Source organism: Ahaetulla prasina, chromosome 2, assembly GCF_028640845.1.
Source record: "Ahaetulla prasina isolate Xishuangbanna chromosome 2, ASM2864084v1, whole genome shotgun sequence".
Lineage (NCBI taxonomy): Eukaryota > Metazoa > Chordata > Lepidosauria > Squamata > Colubridae > Ahaetulla > Ahaetulla prasina.
The window spans coordinates 189,566,515-189,588,467 of NC_080540.1; the positions used below are offsets into that span (position 1 = coordinate 189,566,515).

A 21,953-nucleotide genomic window follows, 5' to 3' on the forward strand; every position below is an offset into this window, starting at 1 on the left:
CCATCCATCCCATCATGAGACAGCACTCCAACCACTCCTTCTCCAGATGCAGGATCAGCCTGACCTTGACCAACAGGAAGAATGTTATTATGTCTTAAAAAAACCCCTCTACTAAATACCCCCTCCTACTTTCCACACATGAGTAGGTGGCAGCATGGAAGCTTCCGGCCTAATATGGCTTCCAAAGCTGATGTTTTACCTTTTAAGTTCATTCTGTTAGAGAAGGAATAAGCAATCTGGAGACCATGGAGCATATGGAGCATTCAGGGCCTTTATATTCCAATACTCTCATTTCTGCAATCAAGGTATCGCTATATAATTTCCAAATGTATGTCCTGCCTTTACTTTATAAGCTCAGGATAGTGGATCTAGAATTTTTTTCACTCACAACCTTTGAGGGAGTCTGGGTTCACAAACAGTGCTGGCTTAAAGTTATCCAATGAGTATTCATAGCTAGATTTCAATATTTCTCTCCCCATTCCTAGTCCAATATCTTATATAACAGAACACAATAATAGAATAACAGAGTTGGAAGGGACTTTGGAGGTCTTCTAGTCCAACATCCTGCACAAGCAGGAAGCACTATACTATTTCAGACAAATGATTTTTCAATCTCTCATTAAAGCTTCCAGTGTTGGAGCATCCACAGCTTCTGGAGGCAAATTATTCCACTAATTGTTCTAACTGTCAGGAAATTTCTCTCCTTAGTTCTAGGCTGCTTCTGTCTTTGATTAGTTTCTTGTCCTGCCCACTTGGAGAATAAGTTGACTCCCTCTTCTTTATGGCAACCTCTTAGATATTGGGAAACTACTATGTCACCCCACTTCTTTTCATTAGATGACACATACCCAATTCCAACAACCGTTCTTTATATGTTTTAGTCTCCAGTCCCCTAATCATTTTTGTTGCTCTTCTCTGTACTCTTTGTACAGTCTCAACATCATTTTTTACAATGGGGATGACCAAAACTAGATGCAGTATTCCAAATGTAGTCTTACCAAGGCATTATAGAGTGGTATTAACACTTTTTTTTTTTGAATTTATATCCCGCCCTTCTCCGAAGACTCAGGGCAGCTTACAATGTGTTAAGCAATTGTCTCATCCATTTGTATAATATACAAAGTCAACTTTTATTGCCCCCAACAATCTGGGTCCTCATTTTACCTACCTTATAAAGGATGGAAGGCTGAGTCAACCTTGGGCCTGGTGGGACTTGAACTTGCAGTAATTGCAAGCAGCTGTTAATAACAGACTGCATTAGTCTGTAGAGCCACCAGAGGCCCTTTTCACATGACTTTGATTCTATCCCTCTGTTAATGCAGCCTAGGACTGTGTTGGCTTTTTTACCAGCTGTTGCACACCACTACCTCAGATTTAAGTGAGTGTCCAAGATCTCTCTCACAATTACTACTATTGAGCCAGATAGCACCTATACTATACATGTGCATTTGGTTTTTCTTGCCTAAATGTAGAAGCTTTTTCTACCATTGAATTTCATTTTGTTAGTTGGGCCCAATGTTCAAGTCTGTCAAGATCTTTCTGTATCTTAAGCTTATCTTCTGAGTGGCAGCTATTCCTGTCAGCTTGGTGTCATTTGCAAATTTGATGAGTTCCCCATCTATCATCTCATCTAAATCATTGACGAAGATATTGAAGAACACTGGGCCTAGGACAGAGCCCTGGGGTACCCCACTGCATATTTCCTTCCATGTATATGCAGTTCCATGGAGGACTACACATTGAGTGCAGTTAGTCAGCCAGTTACAAATCCATCTGGTGGTACTACTATCTAACCCATATTTTTCTATCTTATTAAGTAGTAGATTGTGGTCTACTTTACCAAATGCCTTACTAAAGTCCAAGTAAATTATAGCCACAGCATTTCTCTGGTCCACCAATTTTGTCATGCACAATATCTAGCCCACCACTGGGTGTCAAACAACTGCTAACTAATTTACAGAAAAATTTACAAGCAGAACACTGTTTTCTCCATAAAAATTGATTTCAGAGTTTTATTTTATAGAATAAGAGCATGAAGATTAGTAACTTTTTGCTAACTATATCCTCCATATATTTGCTCCTCTTTTAAAACATGGTGGCCATTAATACATTTAGCAGCAGAACGTTGCAAAGTTAAACTAGAAGATTTTCACTGCATAAGCTAACACAGTTCTCTGTGTACAACAGTTTAGTGTATATTTAAACATTTTTAAGTACTGTGTGCCTTTTTACTGTCATGGAATCTCCCCATATTTAATTTCAATGAATTGTCTTGAGTTCTAATATTTTGAGATAGAAAAAACCCCATTCAAATACACTTTTTTCATGCTATACATACTTATAAATTCCTCTCAAAGTTAAAAAGGCATAAATATAGCATTTTCTTGTAGTTTAGCTGCTTCAGCACATCATTCCTATAGTTTTCTTTGCCTTAAAATGTAATGACTAGAATGATATATTCAAGCAGAATCACAATACAACTGAGGAATCAGCAGGTATCCGAATGGGAGTTTTTATGTGTTGAGAAGAAATGAAACTACTTTAAAATAATCAAAACGTCAAATATTTCATGCAATCTTATCTAAAATGTATCATTCTGGAAGGTCAGTAACATCAAAGAAATTTTATGTGGCATGTTGCTAATCCCCATCATGATATCAGCCATGTTCAGAAAGCGAAAAGATAATGAAGAAAAATTAATTCTGGAAATATTTATTTATACCACCTTTGTTTACAAATAACTGTTTACAAATTATTGTTTACAAATAAATAATACAAAGGTATTTACAAATACAACTTATGCAACACACTTCCTCCTGCTTTCCCCATAAAACCCTGTGAAGGGAGTTGGGCTTAGAGAAAGCGACTGGCCCAAAGTCACCCAACTGGATTTCATGGCTTAGGTGGGACTAGAATGCATGGTCTCCCACTTTCTACCTGATGCCTTAACAACTATTAGATTGCTTCTTCAATAAGAAGACTATATGGCTGATGGGCCTTGTGCAATAGCAATTATGGGAGCTTTTAGAAGCTTCAGCAAAAGTAGTAACTGCAATAGTGATAATTTAGGAGTGGCTAGATCGGGTGTTGGCAACCCACCTGTGGCTCTTTGGGCCCTCTGCTGCGGCTCTCTCCCATCAATGGTTGGCCCCTCCCCTCCCTGTCATTCCTCACCTGGCCTGAGAAGGTAAGGGTGACAATAGGGGATGGAGGAGCAGCCGGGGCTGATTCTCTGGCACCTCACTCTTGCTGGAGCTTCTTCCAGCCCTTGTTGGTGCTGGGCATGCCTCGGTTGCTTGGGGAGATGCGCAACCTGCTCTCCACCCTGAGACACTGACCTGACCTGGCCAGGATTGATGCCGGCCTCACTAACACGAGGGCTGGCAGGGTGGAAATGGGATTCGAAAGGATGAGATGACAGAAAGGGAGATAGGTCTGCAGCGCCTAGCTGCGGCTTTAAGAAGCTCAGGGTAGCGGGAAAAGAGGGCTGGCCCCACCGAACCTCGCACACCCAACCCGAGGATCAGGAAAGCCGAGGCTGGGACAAGCTGGTGAGCTCTCCTTGAGGGTCTTCGCTACTACTTTTCTTTCTTCCTTTTGGAACTCTGGGCTGGCTGAGGAATGAGCACAAATGCAGCAGAGGCTTCCCTTCAGTTGACCTTCCTCCTCCTTTTCCTTTCACGACCCCCTAGCCAGCTGTGGCGGGAGGGTGCGCACTAGTGGGGAGACCCTCTTCAAGGGAGCAGCCGCCTGCCCTGTGCACACCTTTGCTGTTCTTTGGCCAAGCTCACCTGCTCGCTTGAGGAGGGTCTCCCCGCTTGTGTGCACACTCCCATCCCCGCCACAGCCAGCTAGGGGGTCACGAGGAGGAGGAGGAGGGTCGCCCACTGCAGTTTGTGATCGTTCCTCAGCCAGCCCAGTTTTCCAAAAAGAAAGAGAGAAAAGGAGTATTGAAGAGCCCCAAGGGCTCTCCTAGAGTGAGAAGAGACACAGACACAGATACGAGAGAGAGCTACAGATACACACACACACACACACACACAAAGACATAAAGAGAAAGACACACACAAAGAGATACAGAGGGGGAGAGAGGTGGCAGAGAGGGAGGAGGGGGGAGAGAGGGGGGAAGGGGGAGAGGGGGCAGAGATACAGAGAAAGAAGGAGATTGAGGGGGAGGGAGAGATAGAGGGGAGAGACAAAAATACAGAGAGAAGGGAGAGAGGAGAGATACAGATAGATACAGAAGGGGAGAGAGGGGAGAGATACAGATAGATACTGAGAAAGGGAGAGAGAGAGGAGAGGGGAGAGGGGAGAGATATACAGAGAAAGGGGAAGGGGAGAAAATACAGAGAGAAGGGAGAGAGAGAGATACAGATAGATACAGAGAAAGGGAGAGAGGGGAGAGAGATATAGAGGGATACAGAGACGGGAGAGATACAGAGAGAGTTACAGAGAGGGTGAGACGGGGAGATAGAGACAGAAAGAGAGACAGAGATAGATACAGAGGGGAGAGAGAGAGGGGAGAGAGAGACCAGAGGAGGAGGGATATAGATGGGGAGAGGGGAGAGAGAGAGATACAGGAAAGAGGCAGAGAGATACAGAGAGGGGAAATGGGGAAGAGAGAGGGGAGAGGAGGGAAGCTAGAGAGGAGGGAGAGAGGGGAAGGGGAGAGGGGCAGAGATACAGAGAAAGAAGGAGATTGAGGGGAGGGAGAGATAGAGGGGAGAGACAAAAATACAGAGAGAAGGGAGAGAGGAGAGATACAGATAGATACAGAAGGGGAGAGAGGGGAGAGATACAGATAGATACTGAGAAAGGGGAGAGAGAGAGGAGAGGGGAGAGGGGAGAGATATACAGAGAAAGGGGAAGGGGAGAAAATACAGAGAGAAGGGAGAGAGAGAGATACAGATAGATACAGAGAAAGGGGAGAGAGGGGAGAGAGATATAGAGGGATACAGAGACGGGAGAGATACAGAGAGAGTTACAGAGAGGGTGAGACGGGGAGATAGAGACAGAAAGAGAGACAGAGATAGATACAGAGGGGAGAGAGAGAGGGGAGAGAGAGACCAGAGGAGGGAGGGATATAGATGGGGAGAGGGGAGAGAGAGAGATACAGGAAAGAGGCAGAGAGATACAGAGAGGGGAAATGGGGAAGAGAGAGGGGAGAGGAGGGAAGCTAGAGAGGAGGGAGAGAGGGGAAGGGGAGAGGGGCAGAGATACAGAGAAAGAAGGAGATTGAGGGGAGGGAGAGATAGAGGGGAGAGACAAAAATACAGAGAGAAGGGAGAGAGGAGAGAGATACAGATAGATACAGAAGGGGAGAGGGGAGAGATACAGATAGATACTGAGAAAGGGGAGAGAGAGGAGAGGGGAGAGGGGAGAGATATACAGAGAAAGGGGAAGGGGAGAAAATACAGAGAGAAGGGAGAGAGGGGAGAGATACAGATAGATACTGAGAAAGGGGAGAGAGAGAGAGATATAGAGGATACAGAGACGGGAGAGATACAGAGAGAGAGTTACAGAGAGGGTGAGACGGGAGATAGAGACAGAAAGAGAGACAGAGATAGATACAGAGGGGAGAGAGAGAGGAGAGAGAGACCAGAGGAGGGAGGGATATAGATGGGGAGAGGGGAGAGAGAGAGATACAGGGAAAGAGGCATAGAGAGATACAGAGAGGGGGGAAATGGGGGAAGAGAGGGGGGAGAGGGAGGGGAAGCTAGAGAGGGAGGGGAGAGATACAGAGAGGGAGAGCGAGAGGGAGAAATACAGAGAGAGGGGGGAGAGAGGGAAAGATAGAGAGGGAGTGGGAAGATAGAGATACAGGGAGAGGTGGGGAGAGAGAACGGGTTTTGTGGTTCCTGGTTCTCTGCCCTAATGACTAGCTGGGTAGGTCGTAGCTAGGAGGTCATGTGACTGGGAGTGAGTGACATCAAGTTGGCCACGCCCACCCAGGTTTTGTGGTTCCGGTGTTTGTTTTTTTCTGTGGGAAACAGATTCCAATGGCTCTTTGAGTTTTAAGGTTGCAGACCCCTGGATTAGATAAATGGGAGGTGGCTTTAGTCTTCTCAGAAATCTCAGTTTCCAACTATTCTCTTCAGCAGAGCCAAAACCCCTGAGAAAAAAAGCAGTTCCTTGACAGAAAGTGAGCTTTGCATAACAATTATTAAATTCTAAAGTGTCTTAAGGTGACAAGGGATGGATTTCAAAGAAAAATTATTTTAAATTGTATTTTAAAATGGAAACAAATTTAAGGGATAAATAATTTTAAAATGCATTGTAAATTTAATAAAGCATGGCTTGGGAGGGAAGCAATTTTAAATATGGCTTGCATTATTCATTGCCTGAATCAACTTTGGGAAACAGCAATATTAAAATTAAGAAAATGACAAAGAAGTTATATCCAAACTGCAGGTACTATATATTCTTTATGAGCACAATGTACTATTTTTTTAAAAAAACAAACCGCCAGTTGGAATATCCGATAGTACTCATCCACTAGTCCAGAAACTGAGATCTTACTGGCCACCATTCTACATTCTATATGGATGTTGGATAGAGGAATACACTGAGTTTTTCCAAGTTTGGGCCTGTTCTGAATTGAGAAGATAGATACTAATATCTTCCTTGGCCCAGTTAAACCTTCTATTATGCCTCACTTCGAGATTAGTTAGTAGCATCTTATGAAGCACAGGCAATCTAGTATCACATCTGCCTTGGAAATGGATTGTGATTGGTTGATGATTGCTATTTTCCTTCACACATGCTTGGATGCCTGAAAAGAAGCCCAATCTTATTTCATGTAACATTTAAACAATCTAAAACACTATAGCGTTTCCTGAATAGTATATAAAGGATATATAAAACCAGGTTATTTACTTCATAAAATGTACAGGTTATATTTATAGATCAAGGAGACCAGTTGTGAGTCTGCTATGTTTCTTTTGGGGATTCTAGAGCACGGATGTCAAATTTGCCGTGTCACATTGCCATCATGTGATGTTTCACAACTTTTTTCTATTTGCAGAGCTGGAGTGGGTGTGGCCGCATCCGGCCCACCAGTTTGACATCCCTGCTCTAGAGAGTCATGGTGGATCATATAAAAGAGGGAAAAAGGAAATTAACAACTGAATGGATTTCCTCTATTTTCTTTCATTCATTAATAAGAAGAAATATGTGTTATGGCCTGCCAGCTGCCAGCAGAGTTGGCGGCAGACTTGGAGGTTGGGGAGGAACTTGGGCCAGTTCTGGAGTCTGGGGAAGGCTCTGTGTCAGCCGCAGAGATAGATCCAGGGCCATCCGACATTTCCCAGCCACCGGAGAGGCAGCTGCCTTTGGATATGATATGCTGATATGAGTGAGGAGGGAGAACAGCTGGGGCCTGTTCCAGATGCACGTATGCACAGAGCAGTTAGGAGAGGTGAACAACAGAGGACAAGGAGTCGACTTAGGAAGCAAAGCACACATGGATGCTGAATGGGCACTCCCTGGCTGGGGAATATGAAAAAAAGGGGAGTGGTTGTCATAGCAGACAACAGTTCGTATTTCTGAAAATTTTGCTCATTGTGTTTCGTGCCACAAAGACTGCTTGCCAGAACATAATTTGCAATCTTTCGGCTGGGAGATCATGGCCTTGCAATTATTGCAAGGAACTGATAAGGTCTATTACTGCAGTTAACTCTTTGAAGGACTATTGCCTGGACTTTTCGGTGGGTGAATGCAATTAATTCACAAGAGGTAAATAAAGAGGGGTTTTTCATGACAATGAGTCTGTTTCTTGCTTTCTGCTTCTGGGGCAGAACAATATGTTTATGTAATGCTGCATGTAATCTTTTGTTCTCCATTCCAATATACTGATCATTTCAGTTTAAAAATGAAAAAACAAATACATACCTATACTAGAAGTATAATCTGTGGCTCCAAAAATTAACTCCGGTGCTCTGTAATATCGAGAGCAGATGTAAGAGACATTAGGCTCTCCACGAACTAGCTGCTTTGCACTGGAAATGAAATTATAATATAAAGCTTAGTGTTCAATATACAAAATATATAATGTTCAATAAAATAATATTTAAAGGTATATATGCACTTCCTCTAAAATTTATGCAAGTATTCAAGATAAATATCAAAATGAAAATTTATTTAGTATTAATATCGTGCTTTCCTGAAAATAAGACCCAGTCTTATTTTCAGGGGAAGTCTTATCCGTTTACCTTAGGATCACCAAAGCCAGGCCTCCCACACCCTGACATCTGTCACGCTGCTGCCTGACTTCTTCTGCGGCTGTGAGCAGCCAGACGCCACGTGGCAAGTTGTACTGGTGCCATCTCTTGCGGCAGGAGGCCACACAGCTTGTTGTGCTGTTCCACATGCAAGTGGTGGCACTGGTGCAACATGACACATGGCCTCCTGCCACAAGTGGTGGCACCAGAACGACAAGCCACATAGCATCTGGCCACAAGCGTCGGCAGTGGCACGACCTGCCATGCTGCCCCCTGCCACAAGCGATGGCACCAGCACAACATGCCATGTAGCATTCTGCTGCAAGCAGTTGCACTGGCGCAATGCACCATGTGGTGCCCAGCTGCAAGCAACTGCAGAAGAAATTGCAGCAGTATGACAGGTTTTGGGATGTGGGAGGCCTGGCTGCAGTGGTCCTAAGGTAAGCGGGTTTGTGGGGCACCTCCACCCCCTACCCTAGATTGATTTTGACACATGCACCTTGTCCCACCTTGTACAACCAGACGATGGGACAAGTAGGCAGAGTCTTAACCAGGGCTTACTTTTGGGGTAGGGCTTATATTAGGCACACAGAAAAATCAAGCTAGGGCTTATTTTAGGGATAGGTCTTATTTTCATAATAAAACCATTTTATTATTCAATGTTAATGAGCTGGATACTCTAGTTAAGTGAAATTTAGTGCAAACAGGAAAAAGCAAAATGAAATATGTCTGCAGATAACTTCAAAAGTTCAGAAATATTTTTTTCAAATCTGCATAGATAAAATATAATTTCTTAGTACAAAACCTAACTCTTCAAATATTACTAGCACAAATCTATCAGTTTTCCAGGAAATATTTTTAATTGATCCCAAAGGATCAGATATATTTATTTAAAAAGATAACTATATTTTAAAAAGTAAAAAGTAAACATAAAGACCCTGCCAAAGATTTATACACTGAAGAATCCAATTTAACTTTTTACATTAATCAATGAACAAATGAACAAAAACATTATCTTAAAAGAAAACAAGGATACATTTCATATTTATAATACATTTTAAAATGCATGGGGTTTTTTTGAAGTGTTAAGGGTTTTTTAAGAGAAATAATATATTTAACATGCACAAAATCTCCCACATTCTTGATTCCTAGAAACCAGCTTAGCTTCTGATTATTTCTAAATCATGCAAGGCAGTGGTGGGTTTCAAATTTTTTTTACTACCAGTTCTGTAGGTGTGGCTTTCTTGGTGGATGTGGCTTGGTGGTCATGTGACTGGGTAGGCATGGTTTGGTCACGTGACTGTGGGCATGTGGCTATGTGCGTGGCTTGGACATGTGACTGGGTGGGCGTGGCCAACTTGATGTCACTCATGTCAATCATTAGGGTTAGGGTGTCTGGCCTCAAAGGCCTCAACAAGATACAATTTCCCTGTCTATTTATTTACTGAACATCCAAAATATATTATTTCATCCTATGTATATACGCCATATATAATATGTATGTACATACATATTACATCATATAGTGTGTGTATAGGCATACAAAATGATACATTATCTACTATATATACTGTATGTGTATGTACACACAGAGAGAACTCTTCTAAAACTATACACATTTAATCTCACTTACTACATTTGGAAAAACACACCCAGAGTCCACTTTCTGCCAGACATTTAACTATAACTTCTGTACATTAGAACATTACAACTGCCTTCAGATTTCTTCCCTAGCTGGTACATGATTGTTAGAGCCAGGAGAGGTCATGGATTGAGTAAAATGTGGTGAAACTCACTTAACAACACTCTTGCTTAGCAACCAAAATTTTGGGCTCAAATCTGGTCATAAATCAAGGACTATCTCTGCCTTCCTCTGTATGGCAGCCTTGTACCAACCAAAATAATCCAGATGATGTAAGGTTTCCTGCTTCAGCAAGGGGTTGGACTAGATGACCTCCGAGATCCCTTCCAGCCCTAGATTGCTGTGCTGTTTCAAAGCGTCTTCTGAAGCCATGTCTAGTGCCAGGGTTTATCGTGCTTCCTATCGTGCTTCCTTCTCTCTCTCCCTTCTTTCCTCTTTCTTTTTCTTTCTCTCTCTCTCCTTTCTTTCCTCTTTCTCCCTTCCTTCCTTTTTCTTTCTTTCTTTCTCTTTCACAATCTGCATCATAAGACTTCCAACAGCCTGAATCATACGATTTTACTTTGCAGATCAAAAGCTTCACTTATATTTAAATACTGAATATAATCTGCTCTTTATATCTTTGAAGATATAAAGTTCTGAAGAAGCTTCTTGGATGAGAAATGAAAGGTCTTCAAAAAACAAAACAAAACTAGAAAGTCCAGCTGTCTCTTGAAAAAGCACTTTTGGGACAACCATGACCTGGATGACCAAGAATCTCCATAGATACTCTGCTTTTATACATATATTTTATTTTATCTTGAAACGATCATAATTTTAAAAAACGAATAAGTTTTTTAAGGGGTTGATCTTAATATTATATGTACTGTTTTCTTTGTTTTTTATTCTGGCTGTCCACCGCCCTGAGTCCTTCAGGAGAAGGGCGGTATACAAATTAAAATATATTATTATTATTATTATTATTATTATTATTATTATTATTATTATTATTATTATTATTATTATTATTATTATTATTTTTGCTACCTTCATCTAATTACCTTACTTTACCTTTTATTGTTGGCATATTATGAAACACTATTACCACATTTTTTTAGACCCTACAGAATAGGATCTAAATCTAGAATCTACCGATTCCTCCATCTCGAGCCTCCCAAAATTTAAAACCTTCAGTAAGAGAATCTTGCAGGTAGCATTGCTGAATATGAAACACCAGCAAAACCCACCACTTTGCTCCTAAAGTGGCCTAGGGCAGGGGTCTCCAACCTTGGCAACTTTGACTCCCAGAGTTCCTCAGCCAGGTTTGCTGGCTAAGGAACTCTAGCAGTAGAAGTCCACAAGTCTTAAAGTTGCCAAGGTTGGAGATCCCTGACCTGGGAGAACAATCCATGTCACTAAAAAAACCAAAAATACAATCAACGTTGCATCTGTTTTAGGGGAGGAGGTTCAATTCATCGCCCAGTTAAAGACTGAAATGAAATGCTCCAGTCTGACAACTTTGCTTCCAAGGACATTCGGCTCCAGATCAGATTGGGCTTTTTTTTTCCTGGTTGCATGAAGGAGTGAACGAAAAAAAAGAGCCTCCAGCCTCCAACATATGCTGAAGCGGCCATCCCCAGTGCTGGATGTCAGGTACACCTCTTATTTTTGTGTGCTACCTCTTTGGGGCAAGGGTTGCTTTTTGGCTGCTCCTGCCCTTACTCCGCAGAGGTTCAGCAAAGCCTTGCCGAAACGCCACGTCCGTTCAGGGATGCTTTCTCCTTCCCCTCCCCAGAACTATGCTAAGCGGCAGCTCATTCCCACCAAATTAAAGGCGGCCCACCTCTCTCCCCCACATCACTTCTAGGCCTGAGCAGCAAAGCCCCCCCTCCTGTTGGACCTTTTGGTGTTGTGTCTTGCCCGCTCTCACCGCAGCCGGGGTCTGCTTATCTGTTTCCGAACGCTGAAGAATGTCCTCCCAGCCCCAGCCCTGGCTCCATGCCCAGACAGGCTGAGGAGGGGGCATCTACCGGCCCCAGCCCTGGCTCCATGCCCAAGCAGGCTGCAGAGGAGGGAGCACCCCCCGGCCCCAGCCCTGGCTCCATGCCCAGGCAAACGGAGCAGCTAGACCCCTCCCCCTCCTCCACAGCATGTGAGCCTGAGGAAAGTTTATTTCCAACAGCTGCTGATTGGAGTGACCCTCGCATCAGAAGACTGGATAGGCGGAGGCAACAGAAGGAAGGGAGGGGCAGGCCTTAATGAGTGCTGAGTCATGGAGCCACACCCCATGGCCTATATAAAGGATCTGCTTTCTGGCAGTCTCTGAGTCAGGCAAAGTCGAACTTATCTTGCTGAAGTCACTTTCTGGTCTCCTGCCTGCTCTGAGGACTTTGCTAGGACTTTGGGCAGAGCTGCAGAGGCACACCTGATTCGGATTTCCCTGACCCGGCCGTCAGCGGAGGAGTGGGACACGACATTTGGTCTCCACAGCCCTTCGGGTCAATTGATCCAGCTAACAGCCTCTCTGACCACAGCTGTTCCGCCCCCCCTCCCCCTGGAATTTCACCTGAGAGCTTCACCGGAGGGGTGAAAGGAAACCTCTCAAGGGAGAGGCTCTCTGAAGCCCCTCGAGCCTCTGAAGCCCCTCGAGGGAGACGTCTGCTGCCGCCACCACCTCTGCCTCTTCCTTCTCTCTGCTAACAGAACTTTTCTGAGAGGAAAAGGCAGTTGCCTTTGCCGTGTGTTTTGTGCGTTTCTCCGTGTTTCCATCCCAAGTCACCCGCAGCCGCCACTTCCCATCTGCTATTGGGCAAGCAACACTTGTGGCAGATGGGCAGCTGCGGCTGACTTGGGATGGAAATGCAAAGAAACGCCCGGTGAAGCAACTGTCTTTTTATCTCCTACTTCTGTTAGCAGAGAGAAGGAAGAGGTAGAAGCGACAGTGAAAGGAAAAGGGCCGAGCTCCCTTTGCCTGGCTCGCCTCACAGCGCGCGCGCACACACACACACACACACACACACACACACACACACACGGACGTTGCTTCAGAGGCTGAGCCTTTTTTTATTTTCCCCCCTCCCGCCGCCATGAGGGCTTTGAGGTGCAGAGGTCTCTTTCTCTACAGGCCACAAGGACGGGAGCGGCCACCTCCTGAAGTTTGGGGAGGGAAGTGGGGTGAAAGGGAAGGGGGGGTGGCAAGCTTGCCACAGGGACATGTGGAAAGCAGGCAAGCATGGCAGGGCCGCGGGGAAAGGAGTAGGCTGCTTCTCCCTTCCCCACAGCTGGGCAGCCCTGCCATGCTTGCCTGCCTTCCACGCAGCCTTCCTAGCGATCCCCATGGCCAGGCCCGCTTGCCTGCCTTTATAAGCTGCCCGCAGGGACACTGGGAAGGCCACGTGAAAGGCAGGCAAGCATGTCGGGGCCAACCAGCTGTGGGCCATGGAAAGGGAGTAGGGAAGGCCTTTGCAAGCGAGTCTGGCCATGGGGACTGCCCAGAAGGCCGTGTGGAAGACAGAAAAGCATGCAGGACTATGGGCCACGGGGAAGAGAGTAGGGGAGGCAGGCTGGGATGGGGGGGGACAGGGGCAGCTAGGTAGGCTGTGACTCGCAGATTTACCTGGCAGGCAGATCAGGGCCACTCAGTTGAGGCGCAGTGTTCAGGTAGTCAAGTTGCAAGTGAGGACCCACACAGTAGAAGTTAGGAGTGACTGGGGGGAGCATGTGTGGCGAGCGATCATCGGGCGGCCAGGGCGAGCAAGCAGTGACCGGGGGACAGGTTCAGGGGTATGGCCAGCCAGCGGTTGCTACCAGTTCAGGAATGCAGGCCAAATTACAGCTACCGGTTCCCGCGAACCTAGTGTGAACCGGCAGAAACCCACCACTGATGCAAGGGTGCCAAAAGATGTAGCTAGATATGATAATTATTACTTTAAAAATTAAGATTTGTAATAAATATGAACTGCATTACTGTTAAGTAGGATAAACATCTTTAAATAATTGTATATTTCCTGTCCAATTCAGTTAGAACACTACTACACACAAAATATTCCAGAATTCCACCTACTGTCTTAAAATATCCACCTACTGGACATTTTAAAGCAGTTGACAATAGCATATAAATGTTGTTTAATCTGTTATTGGAAATAGAATTTAAATAAAAGTTCATTTATATGATCAATCGGCTATAGCAAAGGGCATAAATAGTTATGTATGGGGGTTGCATGTGTGTGTGAGAAGTGCCCAGCAGTTGGGGAGGCATGTCAGGGGCAGGTGACATGTGTTAGGAAGGGTGCCTGGAAGTGCTTGGGAGTATCCAAGAGGTGCTATGCTGGTCAGGGACTTCATGTGGGGGAGATATGGGTATTGTGGTGGGGATGCCTAAGAGGCACCACATAGTTGGGAAAAGTTCATGGGAGTGGAGCATATCAGGCAGCGTGCACAAGAGATGCTGCATGCTTCAGTCAGGGAATGCTTCCCTGACCTGTCCCAAGGCATGGGACAGGTCAGGAAGGTTTTGGGGGGAGCAGCATGAGTCAAGAAGAGTGTGTGCAGGGGTTCCTTCCTCCCTGTCCCTTCCTCGTTCCCTCTTCTCTTCTCCATCCAGCAGGCAGATAAGTGGCTGCTGCTGGGTGGGGGGAAAAGTGAGAGATTGTAAGACTGGCTGGGAAATTGTCTGATTGTTGAAAATGAATATCACATGATTGCAGCAGCAGCTCATAGCACTGAAGTAGGGCCAGCTTTCCCACATTCCCTTGGAAGTCATGAGTCCTGGATTTAGACTGGATCCAAACAAATTAACCAATTTGAGGTACTTAGTTAAAAACAGTGTTACCCTCCAATGTATCATTTCACCTAGTTAAGGATCATGACAAGAGTTTTTGTAATATACAGATATCACCAAAAAATACAAGTCTGCCAATCTGGTTTTGCGCCTTTTGCTGCAAATTCCAATCTACATACAGACATAAATACAACAGGAATAAATACAACCACCAGCCTCATTAACTGCAAATAAATTAAGGAAATGTGAAAGTCCAAGTATCTTGCTCACTTGACTCAAAATAAAGTATCTGGAATCCTTTCAAATCCATCTAAAATATATTTATATGACTTAAAAATCTTTATTGCCTAATGTAAAACACAAGTACTCTGCTAAGTCATTTCAGGAAAAAAAAACTACTTCTAGACATCAACTCCTAAGATAAGCTGGTTTTGAATACAGCTAACAAAGATCTGCCCAAGAACCATTTAAGTCTCCCTAGAGAAAGTATCATCCTCAAAAAAACTTTGGTTAAAAAAAATTCCTCTAGACATGTAACGAAGATTGAAAAAAACAATTATCCATTACAAATTGGACCTGGGTGGCCAATAAATATAAACAAACAAGAAAGGAGGATCTAAAATTAAGCATTAATACTGCATTGCTTAAAATAGCCCTGTCAACACCAGCACTTGTGCCTCATGAAACAATGCTTGACTCACATGTAATCTGCATTTACATAACCAAACTGGGACTTCCCATCACTTCCTATGCGAAGTAGCCCATTCCAAATTTTACAACTCATACATATCAGCATTAGACATCAACTCAAATTTCTTCCAAACTGAATGGCCCACCTATATTGCCAGATTGAATTTTACACCCTATTCTGGGCTATTCCAGGAATCTTCTGAATCAGATGAGTTTTGATTTCTAGTCATAGTCCACATTTGGAATATATCTAGCTGGCATTCCAAACAAAATGTCCCTATTTCCACTGCTCTACGCTATGACAAATAGTGTCTTCTCTACAGCATGGTAGCGTCTTCCTCCAGGAAGCATTAGAACCAACTTGGTGACTTTGCCTGGTGTCTCTCTCTTCCCACTATCTGCATATCAAGTCTGAAATGTATTGTGAAACATAACTTTCTCTATTTAATCTAAACTTCAAGCAACTACATCCAGTCCAATAATGTACACCTTTCTGTTTACTGTCTTGGAATTAAAATGAAAAAAGATATAGAAATGATACAGGAATAAAGTAAATACTTTATTATACATTAATTTTGGATTTTAATTTTATGCTAACTAATAAAAAGGTACCTATAGATGTAGATTAAAAATTAAGATTTTTATTTGTCCTGATTTTATTGTATACCAAGGAATAATTATTTATAGGTATTTTATATCTACCGTAGAGAATGGCAGAAGGTAATATGTTATCTCTCACTCTAAGCAATTCTTTTTAAATGAATTGCAGATTTTCAGGAGTTCATGGTGATAAGCATTCTGGTGATATACATGAAAGACTATGTCCATATGATTCTGGAGAAACAGAGCATGCCCATCTTTACTGAAATTAATATAAAGGTAAAGGTAAAGGTTCCCCTAGCACATATGTACTAGTCGTTCCCGACTCTGAGGGGGCGGTGCTCATCTCCATTTCAAAGCCGAAGAGCCAGCGCTGTCTGAAGACATCTCCGTGGTCATGTGGCCAGCATGACTAAATGCCAAAGGTTCACAGAACGCTGTTACCTTCCCACCAAAGGTGGTCCCTGTTTTTCTACTTGCATTTTTTATGTGCTTTCAAACTGCTAGGTTGGCAGAAGCTGGGACAAGTAACAGGAGCTCACCCCGTTATGCAGCACTAGGGATATGAACCGCTGAACTGCCGACCTTTCGATCAACAGGCTCAGCATCTTAGCCACTGATCCACCATGTCCCTACAGCAGGGGTGAAATGCTCCCAGTTCAGACCAGCTCACCCAATTCGGTAGCGATGGCGGTTGCTGGTTCGGAGAACCGGTGGCAAAATCCCTGGCCCTGCCCCCCACCGCCTCTGCTGAGCTGCACCATCAGCAGAGTTGTTTTTTTTTTTACTTTTAAAAGCTGTTTTTTCTTCAGCCGAAAACATGCCTTTAAAAGTAAAAAATAAAGCCTTTGAGGTTCCCGCGGCTCAGCTGAGATCAGCAGAGCCTTTAAACCTTTTTTTTTAAAAAAAAAACCCTCTTCAGCCGAAGAGGTTATTAAAAAAAAAAGATTTAAAAGGCTCCTCTGGCAATCCCACCTGAGTTCCTCATCACCAGAACCTTAAAAAACATGTTTTCTACAAGCTCTTCAGCCGAAGAGCTTGTAGAAAAAATCCTTTTAAGAGGTTCTGGGCTGCCACGAGGCAAGCCTCATGGAATCGTCAGAGGAGCTTTTTTCCCTCTGGCGATCCCAGATGAGTTGCCTCATCATCATAGGCTTTTAAAATCATTTGTAACAACCTCTTACAACAGCCCATGCCCACCCAATCGCCCCTTCCCCACTTACCTTATTCCTGCTCCTTTCGGGCTGGCAAAGCATCAGCTAGCAACTAACTATGCCTGTGTAAAATCTATCTGCCTGAATCTGCTACCAACTGACTGACTGCTTTGTTGGCTGAGGAACTCTGGCAATTGAAGTCCACAAACTTTAAAGTTACTAAGGTAACTTTACCCCTGATCTAAAAAATATAAATAAAATAAAATAAAATAATAAAATAAAATATTTGTGCAACTTTCTGAGATTTAGTGTGTGTCTGTAATGTTTCACTCTAAGTACACACACAAAATCTCACAAAGCTGTATGTGGCATTTTGTGTTTGTGTGTGTGTGAGAAAGCTGTGTTGTGTGTGTGTGTAAAGTGTGAAAGTTGGTTTTTGAGCTTTTTGTGGCTGTGCGAAGTGTGAAGTGCAGCTGCTTTTACATTGTGTATGAGTCAGTTGTGTTGTGTTGTGTATGTGTAAAGTGTGAAAGTTGGTTTTTGGTACCTCTTATTGTTTTTTATTGTTATTGGCCATGCCCATTCAGTCATCTGACCACCAAGCCACTCCTACCCACAGAACCGGTAGGGAAAATTTTTAGATTTCATCCCTGCCCTACAGCAATTAATACTGAGGACTGTAAAAGTAACATATAACATCAATCCTCCAAAGATTTCCAGGTAAAGCAGGCAAGTTATATATTAAGTTATTATTAATTATATTGATCAATCAAATACTTTATTATAGTCAGGGACCAGATGTAGGTATAATTCAGTTACAATATTACAGGAGGAAATGGGAGTGGGATAAAGTAGCTGAAAAATTACACAATGCAGAAACAGTAGGTAACAACTGGAGTACTGGAGCATATTTAAATCATGAGACAGCACGAACTGTAATAAATGTTTAACTATTAAATAGTTCTGAAGCTATTCTAGTGAAGTATTAAAATACTAAAATACTTAAAAAAGAAATGGTGATAGAATGTAAAATTCTATCCTGAATATTTGGGGCATAATTGATGATTATTACTTAATGCCTACTTAGTTGTATATTATAATCAGATTATAGAGTTATAACATTGGAGGAGAGAAAGAGAAAAGAAAAATAAAATAATCTGAAGATGCTGAGCTATCAAGCTGACTCTGAAGTTAACTGTTACCTAGTTTTAACTACTTCAAAGATAAATATAGCTACGGTGGGTGATGTAACAATATTAGTTTGAAAGGTGGAAGAGGGTATAGAACAGTGATTGCAAACCTTTTAGACACCGAGTGCCCAAACTGCGCATGCATGCCCAACTGAAAGGTGCTTGCACAAATGCACACATGTGCGGACATGCGCTCATGCGCAGAAGAGATCCAAAGACCAGCTGGCCAGCGGGAAGTGGGAAATTCCAACATCAGAAATGCAGCAAGAGGTAAGATCTTTTTCTTTCGTGAGCTTCTGTTTTGTCGTTTGCAGGGAAACAGAAGCTCATAAAAGAAACGCCACAGAGATCTGACCTGGGGTGATGGTGCATGTGCCAGCACAGAGGGCTCTGCGTGCCACCTCTGACACGTGTGTCATAGGTTCGCTTTCATAGGTATAGAAACTATCCATTCTCCCCAACATTAAACTATTATTATTGAACACAATCAAGCCATAACAAGGAGCGTTTCCATTTATTACCGAATGCTGGGGAAGACAAATCAACTGACCCCCACATGATATGTTGTGGTGGAAGAATCTAGAGCATGGATTGAAGAGACCTTGGGTAAATTGGCTCTTAACAATCCAGAATAAGCCTACAACATAAAATTTCCTTCTACTCTGTCATTAATTTAATTTAATTTAATTTAATTTAATTTAATTTAATTAATTAATTTAATCCAAAAGGTAACATGGTCTATGCTGCTTTTCAATATTTAATCCAGCCATTCCAAACACTGGAATTACCTGGCCAGAGGTAAATATCTTTTTGCTGATATTGGGGCTATGAATTATGAAGCTCTTGACATCTGCTGGGAATCATACGCTTCCCAACACATAGCTTTGAATCATAGAATATGACATTTCCACTCCATGGAATTAATCTGGTCTGCCATGAAACACTCAAAATCATCTGGGGAATCTGCAAGCAATTTATCCCTTCCAACTTTTCCTAAAAAGATCAAGGTAATATTGAATGGGCTGCTGTACTGGAATCTTCAGGCTGAGTAAGTGCAGAAAAGACAATGGTTTGCCACCATATGGGATCTAAAATGAGCTTTTACCAGTGCTGAGTCAAATTCTCTTTGGGTATACTGCCACAATCATTCTAAACCACTTTTCAATGGCAGTACCTCTTTCAGTTCCTCACAAAACCAGATCATTTTGCTAAATAAGTGCTATCCTGTTTGAAAGTTATTAACACATCTTCAGATAATATTAATAATACTAATACTAATACTACTACTAATACTACTACTACTACTAATAATAACAAAGTTGGAAGGGACCTTTGAGGTCTTCTAGTCCAACCCCCTGCCCAGGCAGGAAACCCTACACCATTTCAGACAAATAGTTATCCAACATTTTCTTAAAAATTTCCAGTTTTGAAGCATTCACAACTTCTGCAGGCAAGTTGTTCCACTGATTAATTGTTCTAACTGTCAGGAAATTTCTCCTTAGTTCTAAGTTGCTTCTCTCCTTGATTAGTTTCCACCCATTGCTTCTTGTTCTACCCTCAGGTACTTTGGAGAATAGTTAAATTGATTATTTTTCTCCTAGAATATATGGCACAATTGTTGCAAAATTGAAAGGATCTTTAATCTGCCTTTTGTACTGGCAAAGTAAGGGTGGCAACGCATGTCTGCAACAGACCTTGGATAAGGTTAGGGTTAGCTTGGATAAAAAGTTGAATTCAGATAATCCATCAGAGAAGGATCTAAACTTATTATGGAATGGAACAGCCTTGTAGCTTGGACTACACTCAGTATCTGAAATCCTGATTGGATTTTCTTTGGCTTTATCTATTTATGGCTATGAGATTTAAGACAAAGCCTTACAAGGGGAACAAATTTAACACAATAACATCTATGAGTTCTGGCGCCTTTCTGGCATAAAAGTAATTATTTTTCTTTTTTTGCTGCTGGAAGATAAATTAGATAAAGAAAACTGATCACAGCTCTTCTCAGCTATTAAACAACCGTGATTCCAGCAAAGGTGGATTTGATTGAAATAATTCTATATAGAACATAGTATGTTCTCTCCAAGGATCAGTAAAATTTGTTCCAATATATCTTTTTTTAAAAAAAAAAAAAATCTTGTTCACATAAAACTTTATCATATATTGCTAATTTACATGGTCCCAAAAAAGAGATAAATGAGCAAAGTTCTTTAAGATCCTGGATCCATGTCCCAATTTCTCAGCCTAATTTTTCAAATATTCCTTTGTTAAAATGAATTCTAGCTTTGAACTGAATGCATTCATAAATGAATCAGAGAACTGTGAAAGAATTTTTTTCCTTCAAGCTACTCCAACTGCAGGGATGAGTAGCTATTCCCACTAACTATAAAATAAAGCAAATGTTGAAGTTTAACTGTGGTTACTGTGTCCTATTTATCCTGTTTTGCTCCATTCCAACCATAACGACTGAGACTACAATAATTATAATTAAAATGGGAACTGGGAAATTATGAAAAGAGTCCTGAAAATATTTACCTTCCAAAATCACAAAGTTTTAGAACAGCTGTGTCAGGGTCCAACAAAAGATTCTGTGGTTTTATATCCCGATGACATATTCCAAAGGAATGGATATAGGCTAAACTTCGGAATAATTGATACATATATAACTGTAATATAAAAAAACAAATATTATGATCAATGTTTCCATATCAAAACATTGGCAAATAGAAAATTTTATTAAGATTTTTATAATACTTGAAACACTATCTTGATAAGCATATTTTCTTCATAATGTACACATTTACTCATCTTACAAAACATTTTTTCACATTTCTTTTGGCACAGAAGGTACAGTTCAGATGTTCTTCAACCGCAAACTTCCAGTAGGCCTCAACAAGCATGGCTAACTGTAAAGAATGCTACATTAGGGAAATCAAAGCAGTTAGATGCATAGAAATTATTACAATGATACAAAAATGTAATTTTATCTAATTTATCTAATTTATAATATAATAGTTATCTAATTAGCTCCCATCATTAATGTGTTTTCCTCACATTGGACAAAATCTATTTATGTAATACAACTCTAGTTGTATAATATTAAGAACTTGTTTTATATTATTCTATATAATAGTCCTTCATATAAGTCTTCCCCTTTGGAAAAATATTTACCTGAAATGCAATCCAAAACAACTTAGAATGTCTTATTCAGTGCAAACATAAAATAAATTATGGGTTTCCTCTTTGTTGGAATGTTTTCAAACAAAAGCTTAATAACCATTATCAAGGATAATTTAACAAGCTTGTGCATTAATTCTGATTCATTCCAACTCCTCAATTCTAGGAAGGAAGGAAGGAAGGAAGGAAGGAAGGAAGGAAGGAAGGAAGGAAGGAAGGAAGGAAGGAAGGAAGGAAGGAAGGAAGGAAGTTTGATGAAGGGAAGGATGAACAGCTGAAGGGTTAACATTAGGCAGTTAAAAATTAAATGGAAACCATGCCTAGTCATAGCAAGTGGGGGAGGTGGAAATGGAAGGCCCCAGCAAACAGTTTGGAAGTATTAGAATGTTCTGAGCACAGAGAACTTTGCCTCCATAAAAATATAATTCATGTAAATAAATCACAACGATCACTAAAGAGGAGTGAATAGTCTAGTAAATAGCATAAAAAAAACATTACAGTCCAAGAAAAAAAGGCCAAACATCT

At 41.9% G+C, this 21,953-nt stretch overlaps 1 protein-coding gene across 4 annotated transcripts in view; it reads right to left on the reverse strand.

Annotated features, from left to right (window-relative positions):
* GSK3B (glycogen synthase kinase 3 beta) overlaps nt 1–21,953 on the reverse strand; it is a 150,973-nt gene that overhangs the window by 49,331 nt on the left and 79,689 nt on the right. For all 4 annotated transcript variants that reach the window (XM_058174220.1, XM_058174221.1, XM_058174222.1 and 1 more), the window contains exons 5-6: nt 20,787–20,917; nt 7,891–7,997 (exon numbers count right to left, since the gene is read on the reverse strand). In XM_058174220.1, coding sequence (XP_058030203.1) covers nt 7,891–7,997; nt 20,787–20,917 — 238 coding nt within the window. The remainder of the gene's footprint in view (nt 1–7,890; nt 7,998–20,786; nt 20,918–21,953) is intronic.